This window comes from Homalodisca vitripennis, chromosome 5 (genome assembly GCF_021130785.1).
Source record: "Homalodisca vitripennis isolate AUS2020 chromosome 5, UT_GWSS_2.1, whole genome shotgun sequence".
In the NCBI taxonomy this organism is placed as follows: domain Eukaryota; kingdom Metazoa; phylum Arthropoda; class Insecta; order Hemiptera; family Cicadellidae; genus Homalodisca; species Homalodisca vitripennis.
In genome coordinates, this window is record NC_060211.1 from 12,666,132 (window position 1) to 12,687,369 (window position 21,238).

The 21,238-nt window shown below is 31.7% G+C and overlaps 1 protein-coding gene across 1 annotated transcript in view; it reads right to left on the bottom strand.

Annotated features, from left to right (window-relative positions):
• Positions 1–21,238, bottom strand: part of LOC124363357 (centrosomal protein of 290 kDa-like) — an 81,426-nt gene that overhangs the window by 13,414 nt on the left and 46,774 nt on the right. The window contains exons 21-34 of the mRNA XM_046818605.1: positions 17,623–17,788; positions 17,045–17,225; positions 14,705–14,921; positions 14,212–14,373; positions 13,224–13,469; positions 11,158–11,376; positions 9,652–9,824; positions 8,610–8,828; positions 6,627–6,732; positions 5,410–5,561; positions 4,672–4,810; positions 4,387–4,579; positions 3,584–3,759; positions 596–747 (exon numbers count right to left, since the gene is read on the bottom strand). Coding sequence (XP_046674561.1) covers positions 596–747; positions 3,584–3,759; positions 4,387–4,579; positions 4,672–4,810; positions 5,410–5,561; positions 6,627–6,732; positions 8,610–8,828; positions 9,652–9,824; positions 11,158–11,376; positions 13,224–13,469; positions 14,212–14,373; positions 14,705–14,921; positions 17,045–17,225; positions 17,623–17,788 — 2,501 coding nt within the window. The remainder of the gene's footprint in view (positions 1–595; positions 748–3,583; positions 3,760–4,386; positions 4,580–4,671; positions 4,811–5,409; positions 5,562–6,626; positions 6,733–8,609; positions 8,829–9,651; positions 9,825–11,157; positions 11,377–13,223; positions 13,470–14,211; positions 14,374–14,704; positions 14,922–17,044; positions 17,226–17,622; positions 17,789–21,238) is intronic.

Below are 21,238 nucleotides of genomic sequence, written 5' to 3' on the forward strand. Positions count from 1 at the left end.
TATATAAAATGCATGGGCTTATTACTGGTGATAACTACTTCATATATATGTTGTAATATTTTTAACATTTAATGGAATTTTTTCTTTATTCCTTATAATTTCTTGACAGACAGAACTTGTACCATTTTCTTGTCAGTTAAGAAAACATTATATATATATAAATAAATAAATATATCTATAATATTTAATATATTATAATTATAATAAAATAATAATTAATTATTAATACTGATTAATATATTAAATACATACATATATAAACCAGTATATTTCATACTATATTATTTAATAATGAGTATTAAATAATATACTTAATATTGTAAAATCTCTTTCGAAAGCTTATTGGAATTCTTAATTAATTAATTATAAAAACAGACATTCTAATAATAAAATTTTTATCTTTTTGAGGCCTTTTGTTTTCAAAGATCCATCCACAACTGAAATCAAGTGGTTACAATATTAAGTAACCAGTTGTGGGTCTGATGATGTTTTCTTTGAAAACGAAATACCTCACACAAAAAATTGTATTATTGGAGTGTTTGTTTTTTAGATTAATTAATATATGTTACCCTAAATATATATATATATTACTTACTGTGGATCACGTGGTGTTAAGTCGGTCAAGCGATGCTTTTCAAGTTGCATTTTTAGTTCCAAATTTTGAGCTTCTAATCTCAGATTTGTTTGTTGCAATCGGCTTTTTCTCTCTAAAAGCCGTTCTACTTCTTCAGCTAATGCAGATTCACCCTAAAATATCATTATGACTTAAAGTTTTTACTTGGTTTAATGAGACCTCAAATTTAAGAAAGTAAACAAACATGTGCTGCGTTCTAGATCATAGTGTAATTTTATGTATTTTATTTTATTTATGTAATTATAAATTTCCTTTGCTGGGTAGAATCCAGTTGTTACTGATACAATTTGTTTTTGATATTTTTTTTATTTTACCTGAAACTGACCTTCAACTTTTGATTTGCACTTAAAGCATCATCTTAAGAAAATGAAATTCTAGTTGAAATTCTTGTTTTTGGAATTGGTTGATCACAACCTTGTACAGAATATCCCATGACAGGTGATCAAAACTTAGAAATTGGTTCAGGGTATCTGAATAAAAAATCACACTGAACATATTTCCAAATACACTTGGTTTAATGTCTATGCCTATTGAAAAAATTGTATCAGTTGGGAGTCAACGTGTTAAAATTGTCACCAGATATGTTAATTGAAATGTTTACATTTTAATTATGATTTTAACATGTCATAATATATGAACAGAAATGTATGATTTGATTTAGAGTATCCACATTGTGTGAAAAATATATTTTGTTCTATTTGATTTATGTTTAAATTGCACATATTTTATCAACTTGTTGTGGGTTAGTAAAACCTAAAGTTTCCATGAAATTTAGCATCAACAGTGTTGCAATCTGTTGCCAATGTAAATCTACGAATAGTATAATGTGTTTTATTTTAAACGGTATACTCACAATATGAGGACCAAGTTCAGTGGTCTAACACCATTTTAAAATATAGAAGTTAAATAATATAAAAAGTTGCATTGAATAAGAAGTATAGTTTTACAACTACCTCAGTCTACGATACTGCTTATACAGGGTGTCCCATGAAGAAACGGAGAAACTGTCAGGACTTGTTCTTACAGTGAAAATAATGAAAAAATTCATATACACATAGGTCCAGAAACGCTTAGTTAGCGAGCTATACAGGGTGAAAGATTTCGCCCAGATTTCAGTGGCACCGTTAAAAGGGAGCCCTATTAAATTATTTTGGGCATTACACAGGACGTAAAATTTAATGTATATTATACAAATTGAACTGGAAAATTGAATAAAATTGGTACCAGACCTCTAGCTGCAGTAATTTTTAAGATATCTGAAGAAATACGCAAAATTCGGTGTCCAAAAACAAGTTTCATTTAGGTTTCAAGTAGATTAACTTTGTTACATGTGTAACAAACACGTAAAATTCTTTAACAAAACTTGTAAAGAATTAATTTCTTAAGATAATGATGTAAAATAAACCAATAAAAATTATACGTAAACTTTAAGAAAATCAATTTTTAATTAAATAAATAACGTACGAAGAATAGACAAAATTGGTTACACTTTTTTTCTTGCTGAACGTACATGTTTTTATAAACTTTTATTTTCACTTACTATTGAAAAAAAAAAAATAAATGCTAACAAAATAACTAACCTTAGTTTTAGTAACTGTTCGAAATTCCCACCTTCACAATGCACACAGCACTCTGCTCGACATAAAATATTTGTGGTGGCTCTGCGAATTATGTCTGGATTGTTTCTTATACTGTCAAATGCGTTGCGAATTCTAACGAGTAATTCTTCCTTGGTATCAACTTTACGTTTATACACCATAGCTTTGATATGTCCCCATAAGAAGTAGTCAAGAGGCAATAAGTCAGGCGATCGTGGTGGCCAGTTGATCATTCCACCACGCCCAATCCAGTTCACGAAATTAGCATTCAAATGATTTTCTTAAAGTTTACGTATAATTTTTATTGGCTTATTTTACATCATTATCTTAAGAAATTAATTCTTTACAAGTTTTGTTAAAGAATTTTACGTGTTTGTTACACATTTAACAAAGTTTAATGTACTTGAAACCTAAATGAAACTTGTTTTTGGACACCGAATTTTGCGTATTTCTTCAGATATCTTAAAAAATTACTGCAGCTAGAGGTCTGGTACCAATTTTATTCAATTTTCCAGTTCAATTTGTATAATATACATTAAATTTTACGTCCTGGGTAACGCCCAAAATAATTTAATAGGGCTCCCTTTTAACGGTGGCACTGAAAACTGGGCAAAATCTTTCACCCTGTATAGCTTGCTAACTAAGCGTTTCTGGACCTATGTGTATATGAACTTTTTTCATTATTTTCACCGTAAGAACAAGTCCTGACAGTTTCTTCATGGGACACCCTGTATTTAAATGACAACAGATTAAAACATTTTTATTTTTGTCTTGGATTCTAAATTTCAGGAACCAACTAACTATAGAAAACAATCCATAGTGACAATAAAAATATAATATTATAAGAAATGTTAAATAACAAAAATATACTTTTTAGTACCATTCATTGTTGGATTTTATATAAAATAATTTACTCTTGTAAATCTTTTTTTATCTTTTTCAATATCCCTTTTTAATATACATTTTTGTTAAATAAAGATCCAACATTGATTTTCTTATTAATATCCCACTTTTGCCTGTGCTGCTGTGACGTGTGTCTGTGCTCTTGAATTCTCGTACTCGTGATTTGTGCTCGGGCTTGCATTCTGTGCAGTGGCAACGCCTGGACTAGACTCCAAGCAGCTTTCGAGTATGTTTTAAATCTTTACTTTACCTTCTTTTCTTCTTTCTATTCATTTTTGTATGTATCTATATCCCCTCACCTGATGAAAAAGATAGATTCCAATCCTTGAAACATTGTGTTATACCTTTTGTAACATATAACGATGGCAAATATCTGAAATCCTGTTATCCTTTCAATACAAAAACTATGAAAAATGTATATAGCATAATGTAAGGTCTTATGGTTTACCTTTTGTGCAATTTTTAAAGTAGCTATCTTTCTTTCTTGAGCCTCGACTACATCTGCCAATGATGAACCCGGGGAGGACTTTATCTGTTTTGTTATTCTAACAGCTTTGAGTTCTTCTTGAAGTTTTGCTCTGTCTCTTTCAAGCTCGTCAATTAGACTTTGGGATATGTTGGGAGCTGTAAATAGAAAATAAATACTACAAAAATTTAAATATGCATAAAGTGAAAATGATTTGTGACTCAACAAACATTGCAGAAATAGTGAAAAGAATATATTACTTGACTATACAAACATTGCAGAAAGAGTGAAAAGAATCTATTATTATGTCCATTGACTGACTTATATTCCTTGGCTTTAAGTGTTTAGTTTACAAGAGTTGACATCAACAAATTGAGTGATTGTGCAAAAATAGATCATTTGTTTGAATACTTAGCTGGCGATTAATATTGCCAGATGAAAGAAAAAAAATCATTAATTTCAACTTGTTTCAATTTATCTTACAACTTTTATATTATTTACTAGATTTTAGATGTTTTTCAAAAATATTTTTACTTTCAATGAACTCAACATATGACTGGCTAGCAAAGGACAATATGTATCTATTTCATTGCCAAAGGATAATATGTAAATGTCTACAAATGATAATAAAATTAAACTTATCTAATACATCTGCATACAATATACATTAATATAACAATATTTAATCTCTTTATTAATTGGTTTTTATTCCATAATAAATAATAACTAAAACTGTATCATTTTGTAAAAACTAGCCTAATTAACAAAATTTCAATTATTTTTACCTTTTGTTGATTTCAATTTTCCTTCAAGGGTAATTTTTTCTTTCTCTAAACGAATTATCGTTTCTTTTAATCTCTCAACGTTGGCCCTTAACGCTTCAACTTGACTACTCTTTTCTTTTAAGTGTGTCTTTAGTTTCTCGTTGCTGGCTTGCCATCGCTTTCTTTCTTCCCATTTTCCAAATTCTTCATCACACTAAATGTCAAACAGTCAAAAAAACATTAGTTTCTCACTTTAGAATACACTTCAATATTGTCCAGAAAAACTGGAAATGAATGTAATCTCACCTTTGACTTATGAATCTCCTTTCCCCTTTGTATGATTTCTTGATATTCGGTTAGTTGTTCCTCTAATTGTTTAATCTTCTTCTGCAAAACCTCTTCTCGAGCTGTACTCACTGTTTCAGACTTAGGAGTACTACTCTGTCTGCAAACATCCAAAACAGAAAGGATGATGTGGAAAGGTGATAGACGATTTCTTTCCCAAAATACATTAAATTTAATATTCCAAGCATTGCAACATTAGTGAAACATTAAGTTTAATTTGAAGAGAGCATATGCTGTTATAAATTAGCAAAAATAAGCTTGTTTCTTATTTTTGGTATTACAATTACTAAAAATTAAAAAAAAATATGTTCCCTTAAAAAATGGTTTAATTTGTGATCAAAATAAGGTCACTAGTAAAAAAATTAAAAATATTAATACGTCTATTAATAAATAAAAACAAGCTTAAAGAGTAAAAAAGGAGGACATTGTTTTTATTTCCAAACCATTAGTTTTATAATTGTCATCTTCTTTGAATTGTGACAACTAAATCCAGTTTTTCTACTACTAAAATAAACTAAATGAATAGGCTTTAAACCAATAGGGATTTAAGTTACAAAATGGTGTCAAAAAATTAAAAAATGAATGATCAAGCCACTTTTAAAAGAATCAAAATATAGAATTATCCGTCACTTTGCCACCTAAGGTCTTACTGATTTTTTATTAGTCAGAACGTTAGCATAATATTTACTCAAGCTGTACCTGAGAGTGAGTTGCTTCCTTAATCTCTGAACTTCAGTTTTGAGCTCCGTATTTTGATTCTGAACAACTTCCAATTTCTTGTTTGCTCGGTCCAGCTCTCCTCTCAAGCGATCCCTAGTAGCAGACACCGACTCCTTAGAATCGAGTTTAGACTGAAACAACACCATAGAATTACTGAATAGGTTGTTCTACCCTTAACATTCATCTAACATTCAAGGGATCTCGGATTAAGTAACGAAAATAATACAGGTAGATTCTATAAAACTCAAAAGTGTAGATTGGTCAATTTTGATACTTGATACCTAAATACCTCAGCATTTATTGGAGCTTAGTGGAGAAAGTGAAAGACGTCTTCAAGGAAAAGGATGCCCTAGTTTGTGTCCTTATGGTTATTGAAGGAGCTTTCAACAGAGTCCCCCCTCTTTTAAAATCGGTTAAGTAAGGAAGAGCTTGGAGAGGAATCAGTCACAATTATGACCTGAAAAGGGTACCATTAGGGAGGGATACTGCCTCACTTTTATGGCCCTTGGTGGTGAATTATCTCTTGACTGAAGCAAAATAAAGGGATGCAAAACTACAATGTTATGCTGGTAACCTAGTGCTTATGGTCAGGAGAAGGAATAAAGGAATGCTGGAACGCCTTATTCAAAAAAGATTTTATGACAGAAATCTTAAAACTATTAATGTGTATTATAACATCACTACAAAGTACAATTTTTAAGGTTAGAGAAATTGGGTGTAATTATTTTCTTATATGGTGATTATTTTTTTATAATATCATGACCAATAGTTACAGTCGCAATAATTAATTTTATATTTATTTATTGTATTTATAGATTTATAATTATAGAAAACAAAATAGCTTCAAACAAAACTATATGTTATATTTTAATTATATGTAAGTATTTATGAATGAATTTATTTGCAATACTTAATAAAACGTCCACAAATTTGTTATGTCCATAATCTATTTAGTATTGGTTCAGAAATATATTAATCATGAACAACTAATAATTTTAGAATAATTGTGAAGTTGGATCTCATATATTCTTTTTCAGTCAAACTAAAACAATTAATATTAAAAACACAAAAATAAAAAAAATATTGAAAAAAATAATAATGTACAACATTTTAACATGGTTTCTAAAACTAAGATTCTGTAGAAGAACAACAATGTATTCCTAGTTTTATATGATACATATTTTTCATGAACTTACCTTGAGATTAGATATAATTTTGTTCAGCTCGCCAATTTCCGTAGATTTTTCCATCAGGTCTGAATTGGAATCAGTTAAATATTCTTTACTCCTGGCGCTGTCCAATCTGTAAGATATAAAAAGTCGTAATACTTTCACTAACCAAGATTTATGAAGACAGGTTTTAACAGAATACTTGTTATTAGGACCTATAGTATCTATGTAATTACAGTAGTAGCAAAGTTTAATAATATAGTAAAGCAGTATTTAAGTACAGTATTGGGACTCAGAAGATATTCGGAATTGCAACCAGATCGTCTTTTCTCGTGATATGATCAACTATGTCACTGTTTGCCGAGTTCCGGGCCATTAGGGAGCTGTAAAAAATCACAGGAACATATTTACAAACTGGATATTTTTAGGAATAGCTTATTCTTTGTATGTTTTGGCATTAAGTAAGAAGAAACTGCAGAACAATTGACATTTGACAATTTTGTATAAGCTAGGTATGGTTTTGATATATTGGCCACTTTTCTGAGATGCTGAGTTTCTTCATGAAGGGGGCTGGTTAGCATTATGTAAGAATTTAAAATAGTATAGGTATTTACATCATACTTTCTGGGTGTAAAAGAAAGGCAATTGAGGTGTAGTGTAGTGTAGTAGCAATTCTTTTCTTCTTTCTGTTCTTTACTTTTGTATGTATAATACCTCCCACACCTGACAAAGAGGATATATTTCAATCCTCAAAACATTGTGTTATACCTTTTGTAACATATAACGATGGCAAATGTCCGAAATCCTGTTATTCTGTCAACTTGTTAACATACAAATATGATTAGAACGCAATCTTCTCCAATTATGAATGATGTGTTATTGAAAAAAATTGCTACAGTGTTTTATTTGAAAGTTGAATACTGTAATGTCTCTTATTCTTTGAAGATCAACTGGTAATGGAAAGAAATCAATGTTTCAACATTTTTTATATTGTACACATCATAAAAATATTTATTTAACACTTTCACTGTGACACGAGTCATGTACCGATGTTAGGACAGCCGAGATAGTAGTAATGGGTGTCCACTCCAGTCAATGTGTTAAGTCAGTTTTTTAGTTTTCTACCAATCTGTACTGGAGTCCCCCCCAGATTGCGGATAGTAGCCCTCCTAAAAGCACACAAGTTATAGCAAAGATCCGGGAATGATTCAGTCACAATATCACAGCCCGGAAAGGCTGCCCCCAGAGAGGGGTTCTGTCTCCCTTCCTGCGGGTGATGGTGGTTGACGACCTCCTAACTAAAGAAGAAAAGAGGTGAATAAGACTACAAAACTATGATGACGACCTGGTGCTTATGGTCAAAGGGAAAAACATAGGTGTTGGAACATGAGGACATTCTTGGAAATGAAAAAAGCAGATATCTTCGTCAAAATAAGAACGTCCCTTATGGTAGTGCCAGAGCCAGCATCTTCCTCCTACAGCAGAGTTCTTGTAAAAGATTGGGAAAAGAGGATTAGATACTTTAACTGGAGTAGGGCTTCAGGATTAAGACAATCAAAAACGTTTATCTCTCCTTATTTTAAAGGGTGGGCGTCTCTCCTAGAACAAAGTAAGGAAAATATAAGATTGATAGTAGAGATGCTGACAGGACATGGCCCCCATAGGAAAAATCTTATGAAGATGGGTCTTAATCAGATTGATGAATGCAGACTCTGTCGAGAAGCAGAAGAATCAGCGGAACACATATGTCTAAAATGTCCTGCCACATGTAAAAGTAGGAAAATATTCCTAGGGGCATATCTCCACAGCCCCAAGGACATCAGAGAACAGGAGCCCTCAGATTTGATTGGTTTCCGTAAAAGTCTCAGATTTTGAGGGCACAAACATAAGTAAGGGAGGTGCAAAGGTCCTTTTAAGACTAAGTGTGGAGACAACTGTCTCGTTCCCTCAGAAAAAAAATCTGAACTGGAACAAATCACATTTCAACAACTAATTCACACAAAATCTAACCTCTGCTTCATCTCCTGAATGGTCTTGAGCCGCTCCTCGGCCGTGTGAGTCCAGCGCTCGGTCTGCTGCTGACTGTTGCTCAGTTCCAGTGCCAGTCGTGCGGCTTGGTCCCGGCACTGTGCCAGGTCATCCTCCAGCTGCCGTACTCTAGCCAGGTACCGCTCTAGAATAACCTTCATTGCTGAGCTCCTGTCTCCCTCATTGTCCTTGCTCTTCTCTCTGCACAATTTTAAGGTCACATATGGTTTATTGTGATCTATAGTCAATAAACAGTATTCAATTTAACTTAGCAAAAACTTGCCTTGTAATGATTTTTCAAATCTTATACTAAATATAAAGAAAACTTACTCCTATGAGAAGTAAGCAATTGCTATTTACTAAAAGTTACTAGACCTTGTTTATGTCAATAGCACGTATAGAATGTTACGTAATTAGTGATTATTTCATTCTAATAATAATACACAGAAGGTTAATTTCAGATTATCCAGAAATAACATTCATGTGCTAGAACATATTTTGTGTGCCCTTTTATATTTCATGGTCAATACTATTATACTACTTATTATATCTTATCATTAGATTTTTGACTAATTATTGAAGGAATCACTACTTATTTGGTACGTACAAAAAACTTTTATTGACAATATCTTTTATAAAAAGTTGATACTTGTATTATATATAATATACATTTTGTAATTTATACATTTTTTTTATCCTTGATACATAATCTACCACAAGCAATTGACTTTAAAATTTGTGTATAAAGCTGAAATCTCAAATTACGCTAAGGAACAAAAAGGGTTAGGTTTCGATAGCATAGTAATTAAAACCGAAATTGTGTCAGATCCTTATAATTAGTTTATAATCTGCTTCAAGATCTCTACATATAATTTAAATCTGAAAAAGAATGCCTGTCATTCCATTAATTTTCATTAAAATGGAAGGGTTTTGAAGTGTTCAGTAATCTGTTAACAAATGAAACGTCATTCTTAATTAAATCTTAATCGCCTTAACCTAATAGACAACAAACAAAATGACCTACTTAGCAAAAGAAATTTCCTTTTTGTCCAGGGTCAACTGGAGATTGCTCAGCTCCTTCTGGAGGTTGGCAACCGTAGCACTGTGCTCGTCCCTGCACTCTTGGAGCAGATTCTGGTATCGGCCTATGGTCTCCTCCTTCTGGTTCACAATGTTCTGCAGGCTGGCAACAGTTGCCTACAGGGAACACGAAATAGTCAACTCCCACATATCTGGGAAACTGGGTGGGGTGATAATTTGTATACAGATGAGCGACTACCATTTAGGTGTTTAAATGTTTAAACAGATATACTCATAAATTTATATGTTTAAATCTATTGTAAATGATTACAGTAAATATTTCTATAATAACTGTCCCGTAGTGTTTCATTCATGTTGTTATTCCTGCTTTGGAAACATATTTGGAAATACAGATTGTGGAAACGTAATGTAATGAATGAATAAAATTTGAAAGTGGTCTCATTAAGACGTCAAACTAAAACCACAAACAATAATAGCAGGAACTTTTGTGAAAATTAGTAGGTTTTTTTAACATGAACTCTTATACAAAGTTTTTTTGGATTATTTGTGACCACTGTTTTCATTAACACATGTATATATGAATCAAATTTTAACTGGATTTATCTTTTAAAAAATGTATAGGCAAAGTAAATACAATTATAAAACCATTGTATTTTTCTAGATAATTACCTCTTTTACTTAAAGATTTTCTCCATTGAATGTGAAGTTTTTTTATTCCGATACAAAAATAAAAAATTAGTTGCACGTGTAACCAATTGCATTATGAAAGTCTCCATCCCCTTTTCATTGTCAAAGCGGTTAACCCCCAATTCTTCTTTAAGTGAGCCAAACATGAGAAAGGTACATGAAAACAGATTGGGACTGTAGCTTGTATTTTCAATTGTTTCCCATTAATTTGGTCTAACTTTACTCGAATCAATGCAGCTGTGTTGTCATAAAATGTAAGTATTGGACTTCAAATAGGCATATTTTGCCTCTTTTGCAAATGGGCCATTCTGACGACATAAAGCAGTAAACAGTAGTATGCAGCATTAATTGTAGGCCATTTATGGAGAAAATCAATGAAAAGTACACCTCAGCAACACCAAAATTCTGTAGTGAGAACTGTTCCTGCAAAATGACTAATCTTGACTCCAAGCTCAGTGCACATGGCTCTTATTTTCTCTCAGCCACATAACTCTCAGCCATTGCAAAATTGTTTGTGCCAGTTGTAGACTTGGTTCCTCGAATGCGTTTTTTCAGTGAACAGAATAGCCAGTCACTACTATATTTCTGCAGGTTTTATATCCTCCCACTACAAAAATTGGTAATAATGTCTTGCTTAAGAGGTATGTGCACCACTCCATAGATGAAGATGTCACCACTAACTTCATCTATGGAGTCTTGAAAATAAATGTTCTGTTAATATTTGATTCCCCCTATAATAAAGTTTAATTTATTACATATGTTGTCTAATAACCCAAGTTCTAGATAACACTCATACCTATACCTTTAAGGCAAGAATTTCAGTGGATTCTTCTTCAAGTTTAATTTGGTCTTTATCAGCAATCGAAGTGTGTAGCTCTAGTAATTCTCTTTCTTTGTCTTCCAGTTTTCTTTCTTTTTCGTCCAACTGTTTCCTCAAAGCCTCCACTCTACTCCGAAGCTCCGTCATTTCCGTTTCACACAAGTTCAATTTCTTGGTCTGTTCATTCATAACCATTGTTACCTGGAAAAATTCAAAGAAAGCAATCAAACAACAAGGAAGTAGAATTGTTTTTATACATTATAAAAAATAACGATTCTCAGTTTACAATCAAATCTTTCATGCACAAAACATTTGATATAATACTATTTTTACAGCAGCCAAACAGGTGCATTGTCAGTGACAATACAAAATGAAAATAATATACAAACGACCACATAAAATCAGTTACAATGAATCACCGAATAATCTTCATAAACACTAGACAATTAAAATTCTAAATTACATGTATTGAAGATATTCGTCAACAGGATTAAAAGCATCACTATTTATGAGATATTTTAAAATTTCTTTTTTGATAATTTCAAATTTCTGCAATGCCTTAAAATGCTTGGGCAGCTTTTTATACAGCCTTACACCATCATATTTTGGATTCTTCTCATATTTTCCAGTTCTGTGAATGAAAAAAGTGTATAAAAAGAATATTTTAATTAATTTTTATTATTAAAAGTTTTGAGTTGAAAAAGTTTGCTTATAACAATACCAACCTATTCTGACAAGTAAAATGACAGTGAAAGTAGACTATGTACAGACACTTATTAGGTTTTGCTAGCTGGTATTCCATGTTTAAACGTGACTCAAACTTATTTATAAATATTTGTTTGTGCTTGCACGACAATTTTCATTAATGTCATGATTGCTTCAGACATTTCTTAATGATGCTATGTACATGAAGTTGATCAACATTGTAAACAACCTACAGATGCCTTAAGCCTTTAAGTGCTGAGTTTTCAACAGCGCTTTTACTCCGTACATCCGTGTTTATTTGCCGTGCACAGAGCTGCTCCACAGTCAGAATACATGTATTGTGTTTCTCATTCAACATAATCAACTACAGCAACACCTTCTTTATTAAACTGCGGCCAGAATCTCCTGATTTGTCACGTCAGACCATAGTTATTAAATTGAGTCCACATCTCGATAGACATCATTTTCAGAAAAGTTACACAATTACTGAACGCCTAAATCACAGCAACGCATCTTGACACATATAAAATTAATAAATTGTCCTTATTATTATTACAACTAACTCCTACCATACCGACTGAACTAAAATAAAAATTAAAAAAATAGAGTATCAACTTCACAAACGCAATTGAAAAACTAGAAAAGAACAACGTTCTGTTTCTAATATCCAGATAAAACTTCACAAAGTGCTTTCGTGATAGTTACTCAGTTGATCGTCAGAGTGTAGTAGCAATTAAACAGCACTACTGAGTGTTTTTAGTAATTCAAATAAACACAAGAGGTCAAAGTGTATCATCTTAAAGCTGCAAGATATCATGTAGCGATGCAGCTGGCATATGATGACACAGGCAGTTGAGTGCAATGTGGGATCGCTCGTGTTTTCACGGACGTGGAGCTTAAGGGGGAAATCGATTGCTATCAAAACAAATTTAATTTGGTAAGCACTAATATAACTATAAATACATGATCTAGGGCCAAAATGAGCTGTAATAAATAGACAAAATAATATTCAAAAGTGCAATATTTTAACATTTTATGTTTATAACTGAAGAGATAGTGATATTTCATACCTAACAGCCTATGCCCTATATAATACATTCACTACAAAAACTAACTGTATCGAAATATTTGTAGGAATAGTTAGGGTAATAAAATAGTAAATATAGTATACATATTGTTTAACTACAGAAGTAATCACAGTATTGAAAAATCTCAATAAAAAAAAAACCTTTAAACTTTTTACAATAAGATGGTATTCATCAAAAACTTTACAACAGTAAATACACAAAAAAAATAGTTTCTTTTAATAATAACAGTTAGTCACAAGTATTTAAATTACAAACCTGATTCAGTTGGTTGTTTAAGATTTTTAAATTTTCCGATTCAATTATAAATGGCGATTCAGGAAAGTCCTTCGTTTTCGGTGAAGTCATTGTTTCTTTTTCTTCTTTCTTGTTAGTATTTTTTGACAATGATTCAACTTTCTCCTCAGTAACATTTTGGGCTGCGTTTTTATTCTGATCTTGAAATTCATTATCAATCAGTGGGACCTTCTCATCTGTATTTTCAGAATCTGCTGTAATTTCCAGCTGCAACACAACACAATTTTAACATATTACTGTCACACTTAAACCTTCCTTTCACACATTGATTATGAAATTCATTTTATGACACCTTAACAATAATGTTGGAGTCAATTTAATTACTTATTTGTAGTACAACGGGAATACATCTTTTGGACTACTTTTAGAACAGTGGGAGAGTATAAAGGGTTATGTTCACAAACAGATTGTTAATTTGACTTTTGCTAAATAAATAAAATAAAATAGTTATTATATAACACATAGCAAGAAGAAGTCTGAACCTGCAAATCTGAAACTGCGGTTGGAAGTGAATATAATTTCCATTTTTTGTGTTCAAAATATTAGACAGTAAAGTTGGATTGTTTGGTTCATGCTTCTTCATATATTTTTAAATCGTACTATTATTTTATATACAAAACTTGTGTTTAGTTGTAACATAAACCAAATATCTGTATTACACAATTTAAATTAAACTTTGTGGTGTGTTTTAAGGCCTACTAATAATAATTAATCTACTAATAGTTTAACAAGACTATGTTTATAATACGAATAATACATTGCAACATTGAATAATATTCTTTACCATAAAATAAATTATAAATACATTTTTTTTTTCTATTAATAAATTGACCATAAAAGAAATTGTTGAGCACATATGTGCAAAACTGAGTAAAATAATACAAACATTTCATTTAGGAAACATCAAGAATTAATTGTATGTATACATTCACTCTTTTATATTCCTCACCAATTTCTGTTCCCATATTAGTTGCTTCTTTTCCCAAATTTTTTCTTGGTTTAATAACTCTTCTTGTAGAATAGAATTCACTTTTTCTATCCTCTGCAACTGTCCTTCAGTTTGGTGCAGTTGTGACTCCAAAGTTTGCACACTGACTTTTAGTTTCAGTTCCTGAAATAAGTAATAACATATTGGATGAAATTTACTTAATTCTCAAGTCATTAGATATCAAATACATTCAAAAGATTTTATATTAGTTGTCAAATTGATTTTAATATTCTATATACATGAAATGTTCCGTACAACAAAGTTACGGAAGCTTTAAGCACTTAAAAGGTCTTTTATACAGTTTTGAAATTTGGATACTCAGGATATAATATAGAAGGTGATTATCGGCACCATCTGACAAGGTTCCATAAAATAGAAACCATAGGAGGATTGTTGATACCTTGGAAGTAGAGGATAAGGCTGTGTATTAAATATAAATACAAACTTCACCAACCTGTAATTTGAGAGCTGTATTTCCCTCTACACCATTGATTTTATCTTTCAGCATTTCCATAAGCTTGTCAGTACTATGCGAGGTCATGGCCAACTGCAAGGCGTTTGTTTTTTCAAAATTTGCCTGAGCCAGTAGAGCCTGGAGACTCTCTTCTGACAGCAGCGACATGTGACCCAGATAGCGCTGGTGCAGCTCACTGACAGTTCTTGACAACCACCTGTGTCATATGACAAATTATTAGATTTACTTAACATACTGAGTTATATTCTAAAACTTTCGTAACATCCTTTATGAATAGATTCCACTTGTAACTACTTAGATATAACATACAATAAAAGGCTTTGCTAAGACTACGTATAATGAACAGAAACCTGCTCTTGAATGGACTCCAAACCACCAAGGTTATAAATCGATCTCTCCAAAATCAATTATCCGATTAAGAAGCTGATTCTTCATGATAGTTCGAATTTTATTCCTCTCTTCTTGCTTCTATAGTCGTGTTTTGGGCAATGTATATATGAAAGATCTATTCAAGATTCTTCATATTGGAGAGTCAAAATGCTAGTGAACACAAACCTCTCCATTTTAAATTGAGCTTATTGGACACGATTGTACATCCATACACACATTTAATTTATCCCTCTACAATATTGTACAACTCTAACTTCTTCCGTCATCAAAAGCAAAGAAAGAATGATATTAATTTTGTTATGTTAGTTTAAAATATTTATTTGTCACGTAGATTTGTTACCTGTATATTGTAAAACAAGATTTATTTATATTATTTTCACTTATTTCTCTGCTTGAAATATGCTCTGACGTTACCAACGTATTTTAAAAACAGCAGTCTTCCACTAATGCTGTTTGCACAAACACTATAATGGATGAATTTTAAGTACAGACTATGAATATCGGTATACATGATCAATGATCAACCTGGTCCAAGATGGATTCATCATTATTTATACCTGATGACAAATTAACCCACAGAACTTGACAAATCTCAAAAGGGGTTTGGCTTGAAATTTTGGGCCACCGTACTCATAAAAGACAATGTAGAAGACGCTTACCTTGACATTATAACACACTCTCTTACGTCAAGTACAGAAATTTACAAGTATAAAAAACACAAGTACTTTGTATGTGTTTTTTACACACAAAATAGAATGCTGTGTGATAAAGAAGTTCATTGCTTGAATAACAAGTTTTAACTGTCAGTGCTTTGGCAAAAAATACTCCTGCTAAATGCGTACTAGCTGATGTAAACACTTTTGTGTAATTTGTGCTGGCAATGAATTGAAATTTTAGTGTCTCATTTGCTTAATCTATGAATAAAAACTCCAATAGTTAAGAAATTTTATTTTTGTTAACAAAATGTAAGTGTACATTGTAGAAGCTTCTTTCTTATTGGATTTTATTACTTAATTTAAAAACAAACACTCCAATAATAATTCAATTTTATTTGTGAATTTAAATGATTATGAAAAATCAGCTGAAGAATCACAAAATTGATTTTGGGGAGATTGATTTAAAATTGAATTATTAATAGACTGTTTGTTTTGAAATTAAGTATTATAAGTATAGTAGTGAATCAATTTTTGTAAATGGGAAGTAGCTTTGTGAAGACTGTTAGTATTGTGCCGTCCCCTCTATAAACTCTTCTCTGAGTTAAGAATATTTTGTTATAAGTCAGAGAATTCCACGAAGCTTCATATGCCTGGTAAAATAAGACGTTATGTTATGTTATGCCACTTTATTACAGACATTCTATTTTGGATAATTTACCTCAAACCACAAATCTATATATAAATGAATGTTTGTGTGTTTGTCCTTTATGGAATCGCAAAATATTAGACAGACCATTATAAAAATTTGTATGTATACATATTTTTCCACGGAGAAGGTTTATAAGCTATGCCCATTGATGTAAACTCACCACCAAGCGGCGCTGCAAAAGATAAAAGGTTTCAAAGCGCCTGCACATTATAAACTGCAATTACGTGACAGTTACGTATTAGCATAGCTAAACACTATTTGAAGGCGCTAAGTTATTATGTATATTTGTCTTTATTTTTGATTGAACTTAAAGTTTGAGTGTTAGACCACTTTATAATAAAGTACATGTACGTGCACAATGTCTATAAACATAAACATATTTTCTTGATCGTGGCAACAAGGCAAACTCTACATCGGCGTTGTAAATATAATTCAATTAAACCAGAAGTTCACATACACGGGCAAAGCTTACGAAAAGCGTGCAAAGTCGCGGGAAACAGCTAGTACATTATGTTTGTAGGTGCAAACACTAGGAAATCATGGCATAACCTTACGTTCATTTACCTGTACTTATTTTTCATATCAGTTTTCTCAGAACAATGGTGATCTTGAAGAGTTTTCATCTTGGTTTCTTGTTGTGAACATAAATTTTCCAATTTTTCTATTTTGTCCTTCAGCTCTTTCACTTGATCAGCAGAGGCCAGCTCACTTTCCTGGGCCCTCAACAGCTCTCTTGTCAGGCGACCTAGATGGACAGATTTACCTTAGCTATGTTATGTGTACAATTAATGTATTATATTACTTTAATCAACAGAACCTAATGTGGCATGTCTGCTGTATCAACTACCACTTAAAAAAAAAATTCAAGCCTTACATTACCAATGTGTGCTACGATGGTAACATCTACATTGGTTAGGAATTGCAATTTCAATTTATCATTTCATTCAGTTGGTTTCAACCTGTTTTCTAAATTTAGAAATTTAGTATTTCTAATTTCTACAAACACATTTTTAAATAAGTTGTTTTGTGTTCTTTATGAGTTAATTATTATAGCGTTTTGTAGAACTAGATTCTGTCCTATGATAATGTTAGTGAATGATTTGTTCTTACAACAACAAATATTATAAGACAAGAACGATTACCGATGGTGAGCTTGTCTTCGCTTGATGCAGTCAGTTCCAACACTTGGCGCTGCAGAGCATCGTGTTGGTAGCCGTGACAGTGTCTCAACTGTTCCAGATCTTTCACGCGACTCTCAGCTTGAACCACACTCTCTTGCAGTCTGATGCTTTCTGCCTTCAGCTCTGCCTGATAAAATTAACATACTGGGATTATATACATATTTATAATAAACATGGAAAAGGGTTACAAGCTTAACACTAAGGTCAAATGTACTAGAGCACTGGCTAAATGAGAACGAATCAGAATTTTTCTTTTCCCACAGGCTTTTACTGCGCAGCGGTATACAGCCGAGTGGTACAAAGAAGGGGCGGAACACTTATTTTTGCCCGTAACGATACTAACACCAAACAACTTGACACTAGTGCATTGTGTGAAGAACTAAATTTTGAAGTGTCCGCAGTAATTAATGAAGATTTAAAAGTTATTATTGCATCATTATACCATTCAACATCAGGAAAATCATACAAATTTCTAGAATATATACAAAAATTTCTTAACTTTTTATTATCCTGGCCTTCCTATACAGTTATTATAGGAGGAGACCTGAACTCGGCCTTTGATATCACAACTAATAAGCCTACAGCTAAACAATTTCAGAATATCTTAACGCAATTCAATTTTTATTGTGTAAATAAAATGCCCACTAGGGGTAAAAATTGTTTAGATAACATATCTATAAATGCTAACTTAAACAATAGAGTAGAATGTGAGCTTTTCAACTGTCCCTTTTCAGACCATGACGGTTTGATAATAAGTGTGCCCATTAAAACCAGGAATAACTCCAGGCTGGAACAACCAACTAATGCTGGTTTAACCCCACAGTTGGTTCTTACGGACAAAAGTGTCCAGTTGCTCGAGGAACACTTAGCCACATACGACTGGGAGCTATATCTCAGTAATAACTTAAATGCTTGTCAAAACTTTAAAGTATTTTTTGAAATATTTTTAGACAGTTTAAATAGTAGCCTTAAAATAAAAAACAGTAAACAAAGAAATACAAAAAATCAAAATAAACATCAGTGGTACACGGGTGAACTGGCCTCGATGAAAAATAAACTGTTATTCTATAACAGCCTTATTAAAAATTTAATAGTCTTAGTCCTAATGATGATTTGGTAAACCAAATGAAAAATCTTAAATACCAATATCGAACAGCTCTTAAGAATGCAAAATTAGCATCGAATGCTCAGTATATTGAAAATAGTAGCAACAAGTGCAAAGCTGCCTGGAATTTGATTAAACAGAATAAAAATTCAACTCCCAGTCATTCCAAGTCTAATCTCTCACCAGATGATTTTAATAACTTTTTTATTGAATCTGTTAATGGTATTCAGAGAAAACTTGTTAAGACTCCCGTGACATTTGATGATCTTCTAAGTAGGAAACAAATAAGTAAAGCTAACTTTAATTGGAACTACATTACCTCCCAAGATATTATAAAAGCAGCAAAGAGACTTAACAACTCCAACAGTAAAGACATTTATAACCTTTCTAACAGCGTTTTTAAAAAAGATAATTCAGACAGTTTCCGTTCCTCTAGCATTCTGCATAAACAAATTAATGGAAGAAGGTGTATTTCCTTACCAGCTCAAAATATCTCGGATATGTCCAATATACAAAAAAGGGCCAGTAAGTACACCACAAAGTTACCGCCCTGTATCAATACTACCAATAATATCCAAAATTGTTGAAATAATAGTATATGACCAGCTTAGTATGCATCTTGAAGTAAATAACTACCTTAATGTAACACAATTCGGTTTTAGAAGGGGGATGTCAACTGTAGATGCAATAGATAAATTAGTACAAGAAGCCTTTCAGGCATTTGAAAACAAGACCTATGCTCAGGCCACACTCTGTGACCTGAGCAAGGCCTTTGATTGTGTCAATCATGACTACCTCTTAAATAAACTTAAGTTTTATGGTGTTGAAAACTCCCCTTTAAGTTTTTTGAATCATACTTACAAAATAGAAGTCAAAAAGTTCTAATTGATGGTATTTGGTCCCAAGAACTAAAAGTCAACTTCGGTGTACCTCAGGGATCAGTCCTAGGACCTCTCCTCTTTTTAATATCAATAAATGACCTCCCTGATTTTATAAAAGCCAGAACTATATTATATGCTGACGACACAACTCTGGTGAATTCCACTGCAGACATTAATGCTTTGGAAGAATTAACTGAAAACGCTCTTCAGGGTGCCACCACATGGTTCAATGCCAATGGATTTCTTCTAAATCAAGATAAAACCCAAAAAATTATATTTAGTTTAAAAAATAATATCCCTGAGAATCCTGATTACCTTAATGCAGTCAAGTTTTTGGGAGTGTTTATTGATAACCATTTAACATGGAGCCAACACACTGACTCGATTAATCCAAGACTAAATAGAATCATTTATCTCTTGAGGAGTCTCACTAATAAAATCCCGGAATCGTATAACAGAACAGCATATTTTGCATATTTTCAGTCAATAATGCGTTATGGGGAAATTTGAGCAGAATAGGAGAAATATTAATACTCCAAAAAAGAGCCTTAAGGGCTTCAAAACAAATTCACAAGAATATGAACATTGTTAACCCTTATTTATTAAAATGAAAATACAAACAGTAATTAATCTCTATATTTATGACTTAACCCTGTATGCAATTAAAAATAAAAGTAGTTATAAATATAATTATGATATTCATAACTATAATAATACAAGGAATAAGGATAGAGCCCCCATAGCGTTTTCTAGACTGAGTAAATGCCAAAGTAGCCATACCATTATATCTATGAAAATTTACAATAAATTAAAGGTACTTATGGATAAATATCCAATCCTGCAATTTAAAAACAAGTTTTATAACTGGCTATTAGAACATCCCCTTTATAAACTAGATGACTTTTTTGTCATTGATCCAATAGACTTTTAGAACTTTGCACGAGGCCTGTTACAAATCACCATTTTTGTTAATCATGTTTTGCTGGTCTTTGCTTGAAGGATGTATACTTAGCTGATGCGGAGAGAGGCTGTTGTTGACGGAGTATTTGATGGGTACTGTTTGGTATTTATATTGGATAGTATCAGTTAAATGGAGGGTTATTATGTTGATTTATGCAGGGAATTTTATGATTTGGATTTTCACAAGGTGTAATCTTACATTGTATTAGTTATGTAAATATTTTTAGGTTGTAATTAACATATAATATTTGTAATTTGTAATCCTTTTTAATATTGTGTTTGATTGATTATAAAATACTGATTGACCATGTTTGAATAATGTGATGGACTCATGACTAAGCTTACTTAGCAGCTAAATAACATTGTCAATGATCTTTTGTGATTCTTATGGCAAATAAATATTATTATTATTACTCTTTCCCTTTCTAACAGATCTAAAGCATACTTAAGCTGCTGATTTAACTAAAAATTAAACATTTTGTATTTATAAAAACAATAAAGATATTTTTTAAAACACTCGAAAAAATTAGCACTATTAGTAAGAATGATACTGGTTTCTGTAAAAATTCAGAACAATGTCTCAAGGAAACAAAATAAAAAACTGGTGGAATATTTTTGAAATGATCCACGA